Source organism: Aotus nancymaae, unplaced genomic scaffold (assembly GCF_030222135.1).
Source record: "Aotus nancymaae isolate 86718 unplaced genomic scaffold, 86718_ANA_hifiasm-v0.15.2.pri h1tg000030l, whole genome shotgun sequence".
In the NCBI taxonomy this organism is placed as follows: Eukaryota; Metazoa; Chordata; class Mammalia; order Primates; family Aotidae; genus Aotus; species Aotus nancymaae.
In genome coordinates, this window is record NW_026988443.1 from 21,764,361 (window position 1) to 21,783,533 (window position 19,173).

At 46.4% G+C, this 19,173-nt stretch overlaps 1 protein-coding gene across 3 annotated transcripts in view; it reads left to right on the plus strand.

The window, feature by feature from the left end:
- Window positions 1-3,692: 3,692 nt before the first annotated feature.
- The window catches only part of PHAF1 (phagosome assembly factor 1), a 37,797-nt gene continuing 22,316 nt past the window's right edge, over window positions 3,693-19,173 (plus strand). For 2 of the 3 annotated variants that reach the window (XM_012468259.3, XM_012468262.3), the window contains exons 1-3: window positions 3,693-3,756; window positions 3,869-3,989; window positions 13,926-14,008. In XM_012468259.3, the coding sequence (XP_012323682.1) occupies window positions 3,926-3,989; window positions 13,926-14,008 (147 nt within the window). In that variant the 5' untranslated portion in view covers window positions 3,693-3,756; window positions 3,869-3,925. Of the gene's footprint in view, window positions 3,757-3,868; window positions 3,990-8,612; window positions 8,869-13,925; window positions 14,009-19,173 lie in introns of those variants that run through there. The other variant, XM_012468261.2, reaches the window with a different exon arrangement.

Here is a 19,173-nt window from a genome sequence, read left to right on the forward strand (position 1 = left end):
GCTTGGCAAGTTTGAGAAACTAAGCAGCTGAGTGTGACGAACATGGAAAAGGTGGCGCAGCAGTGAGATGAATCTGGAAGGACAGAAGAGCAGTGCTAGACTGGCCTTTCCAACCATGTTAAAACATGTGGACCACTCCTAAGGGTGAACAGGAAGCCACTGAGGGGTTGTGACCTTGATGGAATTGGTGCTTGAGAAAACTCATTTTGGTTGACTGGAGAGATCAAGACTGGAATCTGAAACTTGGTCCCAGTGGTAACACAGTAGGAAGATTAAGGGGTAGCTTCGTGGGCATGGAGATACTTCAAAGCTAAAAATAAAGTACAGGAGGCATAATTGACAGTTTTCTCAGTTTCTCTTATCAGTCAAGATAGGCTGATTGTGTTACTTTAAAACACCAAAAAAAGAGGCCAGGCGCAGTGGGTCACTCCTGTAATCCCAGCACTTTGGGAGGGCGAGGTGGGCAGATCACGAGGTTAGGCATTCAAGACCAGCCTGGCCAACATGGTGAAACCCTGTTTCTACTAAAAATACAAAAAAAAAAAAAAAAAAAAAATTAGCTGGGTGTGGTGACGCGTGCCTGTAATTCCAGCTACTCAGGAGGCTGAGGCAGAAGAATTGCTTGAACTCGGGAGGTGGAGGGTGCAGTGAGCCGAGATCATGCCACTGTACTCCAGCTTGGGTGACAGAGGTCACAGCCACACCCAACTTCAGTTGGGCAGGGAACTACAATGCTACTTTTTACCCAGGAGACAGAATATGTGTGAATAGCTTTAATGACTACAACAAGCCACTCTTTCAAGTATTTTACTCTCCTTCCTTCAAGAAAACATACTTATGGGAGAAAACCTAAAAGTGCCTGCTGGTCAGGTATTGAGCTAAAATTGTATGTGGAGACCAGGATCTACACACCCAGTACATAATGGTGGGACAGGAACAAGAAAATTCCAGGAAGCATTTGCCTTCAGAAAGGGGAAGAATGAAGTCACTGGTCAGTAACACTTATGACACTGGAGACCATTTGAGGGACCTCTGCCCTAACAGAGGGGAGTGTTCTTTGTGAGGTCTATTGGGATGGATTTCCCACTCCACCATTTTCCATGACTTTTACCCCCATCCCTCATTTGCGGTACACATTACCTGTCACTCCAGCTTTCAAACTGGCTTTTAAAAAAAAATCTGGCTGAGCATGGTGGCTCATGCCTGTAATCCCAGCACTTTGTAAGGCCGAGGCAGGTGGGTCGCCTGAGTTCAGGAGTCCAAGACTAGCATGGCCAGCATGGTGAAACCTTGTCTCTACTAAAAATACAAAAATTAGCCTGGTGTGGTGGCACGTGCCTGTAATCCTAACTACTGGGGAGGCTGAGGCTGGAGAGCTGCTTGAACCCGGGAGGCAGAGGTTCTTCTTTGTCTTGCCTCTCCCACAACCCCACTGGGTTTATCCCACCCCTATTTAGGCCCCACCCCCCTTTCTCCACCAGAAATAAGTCCCCTCCAAGTTTTCAGAGAGTCTTGCTCTGTTGCTGAGGCTGGCGTGCAATGAGGTGATACTGGCTCACTGCAACCTATATGTCCCGGATTCAAGCAATTCTTGTGCCTCAGCCTCCTGAGTAGCTGGGGACTACAGGCATGCACCACCACACCTAGCTAATTTTTGTATTTTTAGTAGACACAAGGTTTCACTATGTTGGCCAGGGTGGTCTCAAACTCCTGACCTCAGGTGATCTGCCCGCCTCAGCCTCCCAAAGTGTTGGGATTACAAGCGTAAGCTACCACATCCAGCCAGACACTTTTAATTGACTAAGACTGCACCTCACCAATCTAAGATTACTCCCCAGATATCCTTCCCAAGCTATCTAGCCCAGCTGCCCAACTAGCCTTTTCTAAAAACATCTTTAATGTTTGCCATGGTAAGGAATAATGACGCCCTGATTCCTGTCCTCTGCCACTCTATTAGGTATTATTGACAATGTTTTATTTTTCCAGAAATGTTCATGTTCTTCCTTTTTGGTACAGCCAGTGTTTCTTTCATTTTTGCTTTACAGCAAAAAAAGGTAGGGGGGAGGGTCATAGTATGCATACTTCTGCATCTGGCGTTTTTCTCTTGGAGTTCCTTCTACATCAACATAGGGACCTACTTCACTTTATATTATTTATTTAGAGACAGGATCTCGCTCTGTCATCCAGGCTGGAGCCCTGGGGCTCAATAATCACAACTCACTGCAGCTATCCTCAGGCTATCATCCCACCTCTCAGCCTCCTGAGTTGCTAGGACTACCAGCCCAACCTACTGCCACCACACCAGCTTTTTTTTTTTTTTTTTTTTTTTTAAATAGAACAGGTCTTGCAATGTTGCCCAGGCTGGTCTCATCTCCTGGGCTCAACTGTCCTCCCATCTTAGCCTCCCAGAGTGCTGGATTACAGCTGTGTGTACTGCTTCCAGTGTTCACCTTTAAAAGCATATCTAATTATACATACCAGGGTTTATTTAGCCACTTCCCTACTGGACATCTCAATGACCCAGTTCTGTTGTTTTGGCAGACAGTGCTGCAGTGGACAACCTTCTCCATGTTTTATTTTACTCAAACAGTGACTTCAACTTTTGATAGAGCCTCCCAAGTTACACTAGTATCAAGCCAGTTTGAGAATTTAGCATGCCACTCTCTCCCCTGCTGAAAACCTTCTTCCAGGGGCAATGTAATGAAAAGAACTTAGGTTCTGCCCCCTAAAACCAAGGAGCCTTGGTCTTTAACCTCTTTAACCTCTCTGGGTCTTTAACCTCTCTGGGTCTTATGTATTCGCCTGTAAAGTGGGTATAATCTCGCGTCGCAGGTTGGCTGCCTCCGTGAAGGCTTGGCATCGGCAGAGGCCTGGGCTGCCCTTTAGTTTCAGGGTGTCCCGGGGCACAGGCCAAAACCTCAGGCTGAACGTGCTAGAGGAGCGTTCCTTTCCCTTGCAGATTAGGAAAACTGTGGCACAGAAAGCGCCAAGGGGTTTTGGTCAAGACCCCACAGCTTTAGTACACGCTGCGCGGGTGGCTTCGGATCCCGGTCCCGGGGAGCTGCGCACGTTTGGATGTGGTCAGCAGGGAGGCCTGGCCCAACCCCTTCCCCTTCAACCCAGTCCTCTCCCCCAACCAATTCCCACCGCTAACCCCTACAGTCCTCACTCGCTTTCGATTCGACCCCTGCCCCAGGGGCGATTGGGTGGGGCCGTCATTCCTGAACAACTAAAAGCTGCTGCGGCCGGCGTCACCTCCGGCCCCAACGGAGACGGTGGGGGCCCTGAGGCTCAGGGACTCCGCGTCCTCCCTCCTGCTGAGCCTCAACTTGCCCTCTGTACTCGCCTTCTGCTACCAGTGAATTGTCAGTGGGACGTGTGTGTAGACAGCAGACGAGTGTTGTGCAGCTGTGTGACGTGTGTGTTGCGTGGTGAACCCTGCTTTGTGTAGACATGTGACGTGTGTGTGCTGTAGCACACAGATGTAGGGGCTCACGAAGTACTGGACTTCTCGCTCCTAGAGCCCCGATCGTTCCCAACTTTACAGCCCCGCCAGGCTCAGCCTCGGCGGCGACGGCGGCGGAACTCAGATTTGCGCGTGCGTGGCTCCGCCTCAGGCTCCTCCCCACGGTGGTTCTCCCGCCTTCGCCCCGCCCTCCCCGCGCTTTACGGCTCGGCACGCCACTTTTGCTGCAGTCGCTCCGGCCGCCGCCGCTGCCCCCACCGCCGCGGCTGCCGCAGGTGAAGTGAAGTGAGGTGAGGTGTGTTGGGCTGGTGCCGCCGCCGCTGCCGCCCGGTTAGGAGGTGGAAAGCGGGTCTGTGGCGGGCCGGCGCGGGCGGCCTGTCAGCCGCTGCTTTGTCTCCTCAGCTCCGGTCCCGTCTGCGCTGCCGCAGAGAGGCCGCCCGGGCCAGGCGAGCCGAACCAATGCTGGACCTGGAGGTGGTGCCTGAACGCTCTTTGGGGAACGAGCAATGGGAATTCACACTGGGTGAGTTTGAGGTCCTCTGTCAGGACCCCATTCGCTGGTCCTTGCTTTCTTCTGGGCTCTTCCGACCTCTTTTCTCAGTCTCTCAAGCCCCTGCGCCCGCAGCTCCTCACCTCTTTCGCCCTCTCGTCTCGCTGGGCTCCAGGCACTAGATACCCGCTCCGACTGGCTCGATTTGCCTGTCAGTTGCTCGTCTCGGGTCTCAGCAGGAACCCTTCTGGGACAGTGGGACAGCGGTAGTAAAGACAGTGATAGCTGGCTCGTCCCAAATGCTTAATCCCAGGCCCTGCTCTTTGTAGACGTAATTCTCTCTAGTACCCCTCGCGGGCGCCTGAGGATATGTACTATTGTTATTACCATTTCCATTTTACAGACTAAACAATGGCTGAGAAGTGGCTGACCCCTCTGATCACCACTGTGGCCTGTGGTCTGTTTCCCACTGCATTTCTGGGCTGTAGCTTCCATCCCCTTTTTTGGGGGGGAAACCTAGGCTTGGAACCCATGATCAGTTGTTGGGGCTCTGAGCAAGGGAGTTGAGTTTATATGTACTAAAGGGACATCCCATTTGCTTCCCTTTCTTTTTTTTTTTTGAGATGAAGTCTCCCTTTGTCGCCCAGGCTGGAGTGCAGTAGCGCGATCTCTGCTCACTGCAACTTAGGCCTCCTGGGTTCAAGCGATTCTCGTTTCAGCCTCTGGAGTAGCTGGGATTACAGGCACGCGCCACCACACCCGGCTAATTTTTGTATTTTTGGTAGAGACAGGGTTTCACCATGTTAGCCAGGCTGGCTGGTCTCGAACTCCTGATCTCGTGATTTCCTGCCTTGGCCTTCCAAAGTGCTGGGATTACAGGCATGAGCCACTGAGCCCAGCCCCACTTCCCTCTCTTTTGAAATGTAGTCTCTGTGGGATGTTGTACCCCTAAACTCAGACCTCAGTTGTGAGAGGTGAAGATTTGATGAAATAGGATTTGTGGGAAGTAACATTTAGTTTCTAAAAAATGCAATATGGTCATTTTGGGGTTTATTGGCCCAGTTTTTTCCCTTCACCCTCTCCATTCCCAACATCACTACCTTTATGTGTACAAGGATGTTTGCATTTAGTAACCTGTGTGTTTACTTTGATGTTCCAGCACTAAGAAAAGGGGGTGGGGTAGGTGTTGGTGCTGTTTATTTATGCAGGCCTGAACTTCAGTCACTCTAGTGTGAGCTACTGGACTAAATCAGCTGCTCCACTGGGTTGTAGATTATCCTTGACTCTGGAAGACTCATGTCTGTGGAGACAGTGTATTGGAGAAACCAAGTGGTACAGATTGCTGGTAGGGCCCTGCTGGTGCTTAGTGGCTACATATGTCCTGTGTGTTACAAAAGCCAGTTTTTGTTGTTGGTGTTTTGTTTTAAGACAGAATCTTACTCTGTCACCCAGGCTGGAGTGCAGAGGCACAATATCGGCTCACTGCAACCTCTGCCTCCTGGGTTCAAGCGATTCTCCTGCCTCAGCCTCCTGAGTAGTTGTTACAGGTGCCCGCCACCACACCTGGCTGTTTTGTATTTTTAGCAGAGATGGGGTTTCACCATGTTGGCCAGGCTGGTCTCGAACTCCTGACCTCAAGTGATCCAGCCACCTTGGCTTCCCAAAGTGCTGGGATTACAGGTGTGAGCTACTGTGCCCAACCACAAGAGCTGGTTTAATTGAGGGGTCTTGGCCAAATTCTTTCATAACTTACCACTCCTCCAGAGTTCTTTCCAAAATGTTAGCTGGTACAAAATGCTCCATTCTCTCATGAAGCACTAAGAGCTTGGTTGGGAGGCTAGTGATACCATGCTAATGCTGTTTGGCTTCTAGTTAACTCCTTTCCTCTCCTCTCCTTGACAGCTGCCCAAGCCAGGTCCTCTCAGGGCTGGGTAACAACCACAGCCATATCTTCAAACTGTGCGTGATAATGTGACTAGATTGGGGATCTCTTGGTGGTACAAACATTCAGAGTCCCTTGGTCAAAAGTAGTGGCTAGGGACTGGGCACAGTAACTCAGGACTGTAGTCCCAACACTTTGGGAGGCTGAGGCAGGAGGATAGCTTGAAGTCAGGAGTTCAAGACCAGCCTAGGGGACATAGTGAAACCTCATTTCTACAAAAAAAAATTTTTTTTAAGTTAGCTAGGCCTGTAGTCTCAGCTACTTGAGAGGCTGAGATGGAAGGATCACTTGAGGCTGGGAAGTCAAGGCTGCCATGGGTCATGATCACACCACTGAGCATGATCCTGGGTGATACAGAGAGAGACCCTGTCTCAAGAAGACAAAAAGTAGTTACTAGAATATTAATTGAGATCCGTGTTTCCGGAAAACTGAGTGACAGAGCAAGGCTTCTCTTAGCTGTTGTTTTGACACCCAAACTCTGACTCCTAGCTCTGCTAGTTTCCCAGGAATCAAGGGTTTACATAGTTCTTTCAAACTGTCTAAATAGCAACCAAAAAGAGTGAGAAGGGCATTTCTGTATATTGGGTCCAGAATCAAATTTTAGGGGAAAGCTCATAGACTGAGCCAGAGCCTTCATAATTCCCATGGGTCTTAAAATTCATTTTTACGTGGTGTCTGCCTAAGAGATGGTGGTCATTCAACTTCACCAGACTTTAAAAATAGAGCCATTTTCTACCTCTGTCAGTTTCCTCGCCAACCCTGAACACATCCAAACTACATTTGGGGCTATTAGGTAGGGATAGGTCTTGGAAGGGAATCTGCTTTAGAATTACATGCGTAGGCTAGTGAACCAGGCAATATTTACCTCTTGCCACCACAAGCCTGTAAGTTAGGTGTTGTTTTCTCCTTTTGCCAGGTGAGAGACAGGCTGAGCGAGAGATACGATAAACAAAAGTAGACAGACAGGCATTTCCTGCTTCCCACTGGTCCATACTTCTGAGAGTGGACTCAGCTTTATCACCAGATTTCTTATTGGAATCTGTGCAAATGCAGATGCAGTTATCTGCCTGGCATCACAATGGGGAGCTGCATCCTGGCAGCTCCTTGGCAGCCTTCCTGGTGATATAATGTTGGACGATTAGGTAAATACCAGCAACACAGGGACAGGAAAACCTAGGCCAAGCAGAATCTCTGTGAATGTCCCTGATGGTTTGACCAGTGGTGAAGTAAGTAAAGGCAGTGCAGATTTGAAATGTTTTGTTTTCTTTTTTTTTTTTTTTGAGACAAAGTCTCACTCTCGCCCAGGCTGGAGTGCAGTGGTGCGATCTCAGCTCACTGCAACCTCTACCTCCTGGGTTCAAGCGATTCCCCTGCCTTAGCCTCCTGAGTAGTTGGGATTATAGGCGTGCGCCACCAGATAATTTTTTATTTTTAGTAGAGATAGGGTTTCACCATGTTGACCAGAGTGGTCTTGAATTCCTAACCTCAAGTGATCCTCCCACCTCAGCCTCCCAAAGTACTGGGGTTACAGGCGTGGGCCTCTGTGCCCAGCCCTGAAATGTTTACAATGAGAGTTACAGAATGTATTGATGTGGAGGCAAATCTCTGAATTTGTTTTTGAAATTAGTCTTGAAATGTACTAAAAAAGGTAGATTTAAAGGGTCAGTGGAGAAAATGACCTTCTCCAAGATTACCTTGTTCCGCAGAGACTGAAGACTCACTGTGTTGGAGGCATCATCTACCTCTGTGAACTCTGCTCACAAACATTGATAATTAAGTAATAAACAGTGCACAGTGGGTCATGCTTGTAATCCCAGCACTTTGGAAGACTGAGGTCAGGGGATCACTTGAGCCAAGAGTTTGAGACCAGCCTGGGTAACATAGTGAGACCCTGTCTCTATTTAAATAAAAAATAATTTTTTAAATAATCTTATTCCCTGAAGAGCTTAGTCTAGTGATAGAGAAGGATTATAGCAATAGTTCCTTTTATTATAATCAAGTAGTGGATGTATAGGGTACTGTGGAGGGGAAGAAGGGACTTGACCCGACCCAGGGGTTCAGAGAAGGCTTCCTACCAACAAACAGGAGCTGTAAATCTTCCAGTCAAGTGAAAGAAGAAAAAAGAAACACAGTAGAAAAGATAGATGATGTGTGCAGGGAACTATAAGCAATTTGGTATTATAATTAGAGTATATTGTACAGGTAGAAGAAAAAATGGATTTCCCATAGTCCCAATTCTGTTTGGTTATAGCTGCCTGGGATACTATCAAGGAGCCTTTGTGTTGGAATTTCTGCACGTCTGTGGAAAAGAGGATACCTATTAGTGAAATGTATTGTGGGCATTGGTTTGGGAAGAACTGGATTTGAAGAGGTGGAGAAGAAGGAGGAATCTAGAGGTTTCTAACTTGAGAAACTCTGTAAGATGTTAGACATAGATATTGAGGCCTAGAATGCAGAGAAGTTGAAAAGATCACTGTTAATCTGTTGACTTTTATTTGCCTTTGGACAGAAAACAAATGGAGATGTGAGTCAGAAACTGGGTGGTTAGTTGAACCAGGGAGGAGCAGCAGAAACATAGCCTATTGGAGAAACTTGGAAAAGTTAGAGGAGAGTAGTATTGGCAGAGAGACAATAGGAGTTCTGGAGAGGGAGAGTGGTCAACAGGATTCATGGTATACGACCTAAGTGCGCTAACTAATTGCTTTGTTTCGCAGATGTTCATGACCACCTACAGTTGTGCCAGGCGCAGTGATTGGGTTCTGGGAGGTATTGAGGTGAACAAGACAGACAAGATTCTACCTCTCTGAGGATATAAAGGAGACTAACATAAATAAATGCTATGAGAGACTTCATTGAATAAGGCAGTCAGGGAAGTGGGGTGTGACCAAGACCTAAAGTGCGAACAAAAGCCAGCTTTGGGAAGAACATTCCAGATTCCAGCAGCAACAAGAGCTAATACAAAGGCCTGAGGTGAGAAAGAGCTTGATGTGTGCAAGTAACAAAGGGGAAGCATGGTGAACAGTAGAAAGAAGATATAGATGGATAAGATCCAGAATATTCAGGGCCTTTTGGTGATGACATGATGTTTGGGTTTTATCCCCCTGCAGTGGGAAGCCATTGGGAGGTTATAAGCAGGCAAGTGATGAGATCTGTGAGGCAAAGACTTGTGTGATTTAGAAGACTGACCATTCTGTTAGAGCTGGGATAATGCTCCTGTTTCTTTGCCGTTCATATAGTTAGTTCCCTTTAGAGATCTTTCATAGCCCTTCTTTACCAGTAGCTGTGTGATGACCAGTCATCATGGCTGCTTTGTTTCCTCTGGGTGAGTTTCTCCCTGGGTGACTCAGGACCCTAAGATCCTAAGATGCCAAGACATCCTTTGATGTGGTTAAGTGGAATCCTCCCTCAAGAAACTGGCGTGGGCTGGGCACGGTGGCCCATGTCTATAATCCCACCATTTTGGGAGGCTGAGGCAGGAGAATAGCTTGAGCTCAGGAGTTTGAGACCAGCCTGGCTGGCATAGCAAGACCCCATCACTTTGAAAAAAAGAAAAAGAGGCTGGGTGCAGTGGCTCACGCCTGTAATCGCAGCACTTTGGGATGCCAAGGCGGGCGGATCACGAGGTCAGGAGTTCGAGACCAACCTGGCCAACATGGTGAAACCCAGTCTCTACTAAAAACACAAAAGTTAGTTGGGCATGAGCTGAGACTGTCTCAGAAAAAAGAATGAAAGAAACTGGCATGTGCCATGTGGATCAGAGAAGCCAGGCAGCCTTGCTCTTTCTTGACATCTAACTAAGCTTGTCTGCCTTCTCCACATGGATGTTTGTTCATCCTCACTGGGAAAGACAGCACGGATTCTCCTCCATTTCAGGAATGGCAAAGGTGAGAGGTGCGTCAGCTTGTTCATATTCTCAACAAACATTTATTGAGTCTCCACTATGTGCCAGGTCTTACACTATGGAAGGATGAAAAGTAGTTTTTGTTTGTTTGTTTGTTTTTAGTAGAGATGGGGATTCACTATTTTGGCCAAGCTAGTCTCGAACTCCTGACCTCAGGTGATCCACCCACCTCAGCCTCCCAAAGTGAAAAGTACTTCTTTAAAGATTGTAAGTCAGCCTTGCAGTTACCTTCAGCTTTCTTCAACTTGAAGAATGGCCCCTCAGATGAGGGCAGAATCAGATTGTTTGTTTAAATGTAAATGGGCCCTGAGCTTTTAAAAACCTGGGGCTGGATGCGGTGGCTCACGCCTATAATCCCAGCACTTTGGGAGGCCAAGGCGGGTAGATCACGAGGTCAAGAGATCGAGACCATCCTGGTCAACAAGGTGAAACCCGTCTCTACTAAAAAATACAAAAAACAATTAGCTGGGCATGGTGGCGCATGCCTGTAGTCCCAGCTACTCTGGAGGCTGAGGCAGGAGAATTGCTTGAACCCAGGAGGCGGAGGTTGCGGTGAGCTGAGATCGCGCCGTTGCACTCCAGCCTGGGTAACAAGAGCAAAACTCCGTCTCAAAAAAAAAAAAAAAAAAGCCTTCTAATTAATTCTTCATTTGTAAGCTCTTTTTTGCAAATCTCATTTTTTTGACCTGGAGATCAACTGATGTAAATGTGAACTGACTGTCATAGGATGAAGTGATTGTTGGTCCCTTTTCCTTCCTTTCTCTTGTCACCCACCCTACAATCCATCAGTCCCACTGAGTAAATATTTATTCAACAGTCAGTGGATGACCAGGTGCAGTGGCTCACACCTGTAATCCTGGCACTTTAGAAAGTGAAGGTGGGAGGATTGCATGAGTGCAGGAGTTCAGGACCAGTCTGGGCACCACAGTGAGACCTTGTCTCTACCAAAAATTTAAAAATTAGCTAGTTGTGGGAGCACATGCCTATAGTCCAAACTACTCGGGATACTGAGGTGGGAGGATCTCTTGAGCCTGGGAGACAGAAGTTTTAGTGAGCCAAGATTACACCACTGCACTCCAGCCTGGGTGACAGTGAGATTCTGCCTCAAAACAAAACAAAACCAGTCACTGGGTGGTTAGCTCTAAGCACTGTACAAGGGATCCATAGAGTGGTGAATAGCAGACACACTGTTTTTGTATTCATTAAACTATGAGTCTTTGTTTTTGGATTGTCCAGGACCTGTCTCTATGTGTGTTTCTTCTTGTTTAAATTATAATGGACTCTAGAAACAAACTTTTTGGTGGTCTCTGTGAGTCCTTGGAATACTGGAGATGTCATTGGAATTTGGATTAAACTGGGGGCATATGTAAATCTGCTTATAATGGGCTATGAGATAAAACACCAAGTGTTAAGAGTTAGATATTCAGGAATGCCTCTCCCTGTCGCTTTTTTTTTTCTCCTGAGACAGCACCTGGCTCTGTCACCCAGGCTGGAGTGCAGCCTCCATCACCCAGGCTCAAGCCATCCTTTCACCTCAGCCTCCTGAGAGCTGGGACTGCAGGTGCACACCACCGTGCCTGGCTAATTTTTTTTGGTATTATTTGTAGAAACATGGTTTCACCATGTTGCCCAGGCTGGTCTCAAACTCCTGAGCTCAAGTGATCCACCCACCTTGGCCTCCAAAAGTGCTGAGATTACAGGTGTGAGCCACCACGCCACACCTAGCCAGCCCATTGCAGGTTTTTGTTGTTGTTGTTGTTTTTGTTTTTGTTTTTGTTTTTTTGAGATGGAGTCTTGCTCTGTCAGTCAGGCTGGAGTGGAATGGCATGGTCTTGGCTCACTGCAGCCTCCGCCTCCCAGGTTCAGGTGATTTCTCCTGCCTCAGCCTTCCAAGTAGCTGGGACTACAGGCATGTACCACCACGCTTGGCTAATTTTTGTATTTTTAGTAGAGACAGGATTTCTCCATGTTGGCCAGGCTGGGCTTGAACTCATGACCCAAGGTAATCCACCTGCCAGGGCCTCCCAAAGTGCTGGGATTACAGGCATGAGCCACTGTGCCTGGCCCCCGTCACTATTTTTTTAATTAAATTAAAAAATAAAAAGAACTAAATATTTGTGGGATTTTAAGTAAAAATCCAGTGAATTCTTGATAAAAATAAATTGATTCATTGATTCTGGTGGATGAGTGATTTTAAGCTTTTTTTTTTTTTTTTTTTTTTTTTTTTTTTTTTTTTGAGATAGGGTCTTGCTCTGTCACCCAGGCGGGGAGCACAGTGGCACTATCATGGTTCACTGTAGGATCAACCTCCTGGGCTAAAGCAATCCCAGTACCTAGGACTACCGACATATACCACCATGTCCAGCTAATTTTTTTTTTGAGACAGTCTCGTTCTGTCGCCAGACTGGAGCTGGAGTGCAGTGGTTCGATCTTGGCTCACTGCAACCTCCACTTTCCAGGTTCAAATGATTCTCCTGCCTCAGCCTCCTGAGTAGCTGGCACTACAGGCGCGCACCACCACACCCAGCTAATTTTTGCATTTTTAGTAGAGATAGAGTTTTACCATGTTGGCCAGGATGGTCTCCATCTCTTGACCTCGTGATCCATTCGCCTTAGCCCAGAATGCTGGGATTACAGGCATGAGTCACCATCCAGCCCTAGCTAATTTTTTTACTTTTTGTAGAGACAGGATCTTACCATATTCCTAGGCTGGTCTTGAACTCCTGGCCTCAGGCAATCCTCCTGCCCTGCCCTCCCAAAGTGTTGGGATTACAGATATGAACCACTACACCCAGTACTGATTTTAAACTTTTAAAATAGTTCCTGGCTTGGTGTGGTGGCTCATGCCTGTAATCCCAGCACTTTGGGAGGCTGAGACGGGCAGGCGGATTGTGAATTCAAGAGATTGAGACCATCCTGGCCAACATATGGTGAAACCCTGTCTCTACTAAAAATACAAAAATTAGCGGGGCATGGTAGCAGGCGCCTGTAGTCCCAGCTACTCGAGATGCTGAGGCAGAAGAATCACTTGAACCCAGGAGGCAGAGGTTGCAGTGAGCTGAGATTGTGCCACTGCACTTAAGCCTGGTGACAGAGCAAGACTCCATCTCAAAAGTATAAAGTAAAATAAAATAGTTCCTTACAAGTTGTGTGCTCTAACAGGCCTTCATTTCAGATATGCAGAGACAGATGCCAAAAAGGAAGAGAAAGGACCTATCTCAGGTCATACTTAAACCATGGCAGAGTGAGGACCAAAACCGGGGTCTGCAGAGTCATGCAGTCGGTGCTTTTCTCACTTGGTTCTTTGGTTCATACTTACTTTGCTTTCTCTGAGCCCTTGTCTGCTTCAGATCAGTGTGGAGGTCCCTATTTCCAGGAAGCCTTTTCCACACACGTCCAACCCTTTGGCTTCCCTGGGCCACATTAGAAGAATAATTGTCATGAGCCACACATAAAATAGACTAACACTAATGAGCTTAAAAAAAATAAAAGTTAATGAGCTTAAAATAAAAATGAATAAAGGTCCCTGCATGATTTTTTTTTTTTTTTGAGAGCTTTGCTCTGTTGCCCAGGCTAAGTACCATGGTGTGATCTTGGCTCACTGAAAACTCTACCTCCCTGGCTCAAGCAATTCTCATGCCTCAGCCTCCCGGGAAGCTGGGACTATAAGTGTGTGCCACCTCGCCTGGCTAATTTTTGTATTTTTTTTTTTTTTTAGTAGACTTGGACTCAGGGTTTCACCAAGTTGGCTAGGTTGGTCTCAAATGCCTGACCTCAAGTGATCCTCCCACCTTGGCCTCCCAAAGTGCTGGGATTGCAGGCATGAGCCACCGTGCCCATCCCATGCATGATTTTTGTGATATCCACCACCACAGATAAGCAAAAGAGTCCTTGCATTCAAAGAGTTGTACACCTGTGCACAGTCCAAGTATTCTTTTAGTGCTTGTTGCTTAACTTTATTCTAGCTCTTACTGTTTATTGAACTCTTATTTACTCATGTATCTGTAGACCTTAGTAGCCCCCAACCATCCCCAGGCTTTACTACAGGGACCAGTGCCTAATGCAGTGGTAGATGTCAATAAATGAATAGCCACAATAACCACAGAGGTGTCTTGCTTTATTTCAGGAATGCCTCTGGCTCAGGCAGTAGCCATTCTTCAGAAGCACTGTCGCATCGTCAAAAATGTCCAAGTTCTCTACAGTGAACAGGTAAGTGGTGGCTGGTTTGTTTATTGAAATAGCATCCGTTGGCTCGGCGCCGTGGCTCACGCATTTAATCCTAGCACTTTGGGAGGCCAAGGTGGGTGGATCACTTGAGGTCAGGAGTTCGAGATCGGCCTGACCAACATGAAGAAACCTCATCTCTACTAAAAATACAAAATTAGCCGAACATGGTGGCGCACGCCTGTAACCCCAGCTACTTGGGAGGCTGGGGCAGGAGAATCACTTGAACTCGGGAGGCAGAGGTTGCAGTGAGCTGAGATTGTGCTGTTGCATTCTGGCCTGGGTGACAAGAGTGAAACTCTGCCTAAAAAAAAAAACAAAAAAAACAAAAAACAAAAAAACGAAATAGTGTCCCTCGGCAGTGAGTCACTTCCAGAGCTGATGCTTTGGGAATGGCTGACTGGCAAGGATTGCTGTGTTGGAATGGGAGAATCTCTAGCACCAGCCAGTTATCAGGTACCTTATCCTTGATTCTGAAACTTTTGCTCTTGATAATCTAGTGCAAGTAGGTTTGGAAGAGCAGTAGTAATTTAACCTATGTTTTGCCTGTGCCATCTTGCCTACAGGCCCTTAAACAGGGACTTTTCAGTGGTAGGTTGCTTCAGAGACTGTCTCTGGTCTTTTAGGGTGCTTGTCTTCCACTTACGTGTTTAAGATGTTTAAAATTGTCTTTTCTGCTTTGTTGGTTAGTTTGTGTTCAGGATTGTTGAAGTGCAGATCTCTAACTAGCATAGCATACCAGATTTGAAAGGAAACAGATGTAGTTCACCCTTTATCACTCTCAAAGAGCAATCTTCCCTCCATTGAACTCTCTGAAAACTGCAGTTCTGTGGCATAGACCATGTGCTGCCATGTTAAACAGCCTTTTAGGTGTCTTATGTGCCACAAGCCACAGGGAATAGTTTTGAGCCTACAGAGGCTAAAAGATGTCCCCAATGGCTTTTTTTGAGTACTAGTTTGATTATTGCAGTTCTATTTGTTCCAATTAGTTTCAGATCCTAAAGCAAATGACAGCTTATTTCTGACATGAAGAATATTGTAAATTATAGGTGGGCAAAATTTCTGAGAGGCTTCTCAGTTTGGCTTGGAGCAGAGTCAAAATTAGGCCTGTTACCAATACCCAGAGATTACATTCTGCCGTGTAATACCCCTCTACCAGCCTAGAGAGACCCCCATATGAGGGATCTTTCTGAAAGAAGAAATGCTTAGTCTCCAAGCAAGTGCTTGAGTATTCATGTGGTGCCTGTGACAGAACAAGGGACTTGTAGGAGTGAGCAGGGGTTTCTTGAACCACTGTGGATTCTCACTGCCAAAGTGGATTCTCATTAATTAAATTAATTTAACTTTTTTTTTTTTTTTTTTTTTTTTTTGAGACAGAGTTTTGCTCTGTTGCCAGGTGCAACAGACTGGAGTGCAGTGGTGTGATCTTGGCTCACTGCAACCTCTGCCTCCTGGGTCCAAGCAATTCTGCCTCAGCCTCCTGAATAGCTGGGACTATAGGCAAGCACTACCACGCCCAGCTAATTTTTGTATTTTTTAGTGGAGACTGGGTTTCACCATGTTGGCCAGGATGGTCTTGATCTCTTGACCTTGTCATCCACCCACCTTGGCCTCCCAAAGTGCTGGGATTATAGGCATGAACCACCGTGCCAGGCCTAATTTAACTTTTAAGAAAACTTATTTTAGTTTTTTTGAGACAAGTATCTTGCTTTGTCACCGAGACTAGAGTGTAGTGACACGATCACAACTCACTGCAGCGTCAATCTCCTGGGTTCAAACGATCCTGCCACCTCAGCCTCCTGAGTAGCTGGGGCCACAGGTTCATGGCACCATGCCTGGCTAATTTATTTTTATATTTTGTAGAGATGAGGTCTCGCTATGTTTTCCAGGTTGGTCTCAAACTCCTGGGCTCAAGTGATCCTCCCACCTCAGCCTCCCAAAGTGCTGGGATTACAGGTATAAGCCACCATACCTGGTCTGGATTCTCATTTATAAAATGAAGGGTAGGCTGGACGCTGTAATCCCAGTACTTTGGGAGGCTGAGTTGGGTGGAACATGAGGTCAAGAGATCGAGACCATCCTGGCCAACATGGTGTAACCCTGTCTCTACTAAAGATACAAAAATTGGCCAGGCACAGTGGCTCACGCCTGTAATCCCAACACTTTGGGAGGCCGAGGTGGGCAAATCCCAAGGTCAGCAGATCGAGACCATCCTGGCCAACATGGTAAAACCCCATGTCTACTAAAATACAAAAAATTAGCTGGGCATGGTGGTGCATCCCTGTAGTCCCAGCTACTCAGGAGGCTGAGGCAAGGGAATCGCTTGAACCCGGGAGGTGTAGGTTGTAGTGAGCCGAGATAGGGCCATTGCACTCCAGTCTGGCGATAGAGTGAGACTGTCTAAAAAAAAAAAAGAAAGAAAAATTAGCTGGGCATGGTGGTGCGCACCTATAATCCCAGCTACTCAGAAGGCTGAGGCAAGAGAATCACTTGAACCTGGGAGGTAGATGTTGCAGTGAGCCAAGATCACACCGCTGCACTCCAGCCTGGCAACAGAGTGAGACTCCATCTCAAAAAATAAATAAATATAAAATAAAATGAAGGGTAGCGCTTTGGGAGGCTAAGGTGGAAGAATCACTTGAGCCCAGGAGTTCAAGACCAGGCTGGGCAACATAGTGGGACCTCGTCTCTTAATTTTCAAAAAATAAATAATAAGTAAATAAATAAAATAAAATGAAGGATGGGCGGTATCTTTTCTTCTTTACTCTCAGATCATCTCTAACCTAATCTGACTTTCATTAATTAGACCACGAGGGAATTGCCTCATAACAAGTAGCAGCCATCAAAACAGGGAAAATGGCATACTTTTTGAGCTTATAGCTACGTATACATTCAGCTAAATCAGATTTAGACATCTTAAATTTTGAGGGTGCCTAAAATTTGAAAATAGGCTTTAAACTTTTTCTTTTTTTTTTTTTTGTTTTTGTTTTTTTGAGACAGAGTCTGATTCTGTCACCCAGGCTGGAGTGCAGTGGTATGAACTTGGCTCACTGCAACCTCTGCTTCCTGGGTTCAAGTGATTCTCCTGCCTCAGCCTCCCAAGTAGTTGGGATTACAGGCACCCACCACCATGCCTGGCAAATTTTTTATTTTAGTAGAGATGGAGTTTCACCATGTTGACCAGGCTGGTCTCGAACTCCTGACCTCAGGTGATCCGCCCACCTCGGCCTCCCAAAGTTCTGGGATTACAGGTGTGAGCCACCATGCACTACTTTTTTTTTTTTTTTTTTTTTTTTAATTGAGGCAGAGTCTTGCTTTGTTGCCTAGGTTGGAGTGCAGTGGCACAACCTCGGCTCACTGCAACCTCCACTTCCTGGGTTTAAGCGATTCTTCTGCCTCAGCCTCCCACATAGCTGGGATTGCAGGCATGTGCCACCATTCTCAGCTAATTTTATATTTTTAGTATAGACGGGGTTTCACTATGTTGGTCAGGCTGGTCTCGAACTTCTGGCCTCAAGTGATACGCCCGCCTCGGCCTCCCAAAGTTCTGGGATTACAAGCATGAGCCACCACACCCTGCCTGGAATAAATCTTTGGTTGAGGATCAAAAGGAGACGGTCTCTTGGAACTCTGATGTAATGCTTCTTTTTTTCTTTTTTTGAGACAGCGTCTTCCTGTCACCGAGACTGGAGTGCTGCAGTGTGATCATTGCTCTCTGCAGCCTCCCCCAACATTCCTCCTTTAGTTTTGCCACTCTTGGGCTCAAGCCATTTTCCCACCTCAGCCTCTCAAGTAGCTGGGACCACAGGTGTGCGCTACCACATCTGGCTATTTAAAAAAAAAAAATTTTGGCCAGGCGCGGTGGCTCACGCCTGTAATCCCAGCACTTTGAGAGGCCAAGGCAGGCGGATCACTTCAAGTCAGGAGTTCAAGACCAGCCTGGCCAACATGGTGAAACTTCGTCTCTACTAAAAATACAAAAGTTAACCAGGTGTGGTGGTGCACACCTGTAATTCCTGTAGTACAGGAAGCAACCTGTACTAATCCCAACTACTTGGGAGGCTGGGGCAAGAGAATTGCTTGAACCTGGGAGGCGGAGGTTGCATTAAGTCAAAGTCACACCATTGCATTCTAGCCTAGGTGACAGAGTGACACTTGTCACACACAAAAAAAAGTTTTGTAGAGACTGGGTCTCACTATATTTGCCCAGACTCTTCTCAAACTCCTGGCCCTAAGCATTCTGCCTGCCATAGCCTCCCAAAGTGCTGGCATAAGCCACTGTGCCCAGCCAATGTGATGGTTCTTAAATGTGGGTCCTGTCCTCTTCTTCTGCCTACTTCCTTCCTTACTCATTTGTCTCTTTGTTTCCCAAATGCAGAAAACATTTTGTCTGCATTAAAATTTCAGAAATATCTTCTTGTCTCTATGCAGATCACACCTTGGAAATTAAATATCAAGTATGCATGTCAAGTACATCCCATCTTTTTTAGAGGGAAAAGATGTTAACAACTAGTATCAGATGGTTTTACTGAATTGCTTCATATGGAGGATAGCTGGGTTGCTGGAAGAACCTGCTTAAATACCACATAGTATATGTGTATTTTGGTTTTAGAGAGATAAAGTATTAATACATTGACTCTGAGAGTGATCTGATTACTTTTGAAAATTGCTATGTTATATCCTGAATTATAACAATGCCAGCAAAAAAAAAAAAAAAAAAAAATCAGATCTTGGGAAAGTATAGGAAAATCCAGATCCTTGCAACATTCCTCCTCCAAGCAAGATTCCTGAAAGAGACTAAAATGTTGCTTCACTCTGCTTACTTCCATTGAATTGAATGGCTCTCTCCAAAATGGAACTTTGTGTTCTGGGTTGATATCGGTAATCCAAGGTCAGAGTTCACTGTTCCGTTATCTTGCTTGAGACCTAATGATTTAGACATTCTTATAGACCTACTGGAAAATTACAACATTCTTCCTTTAGTTTTTGCCAAGCATGATGGTACACCTGGTCCTGCTGCCTTGTGAGGATCATTGGGGCAGAAAGAATCAACCTGCACTAATCCCAAAAGACTCTTTGGAGAGCATTTCCCCAGTGAGGCCAACGCCAGCAGTTGCTTGTGGCCTTCCAGCTCATGTCTCTGTCTCTGA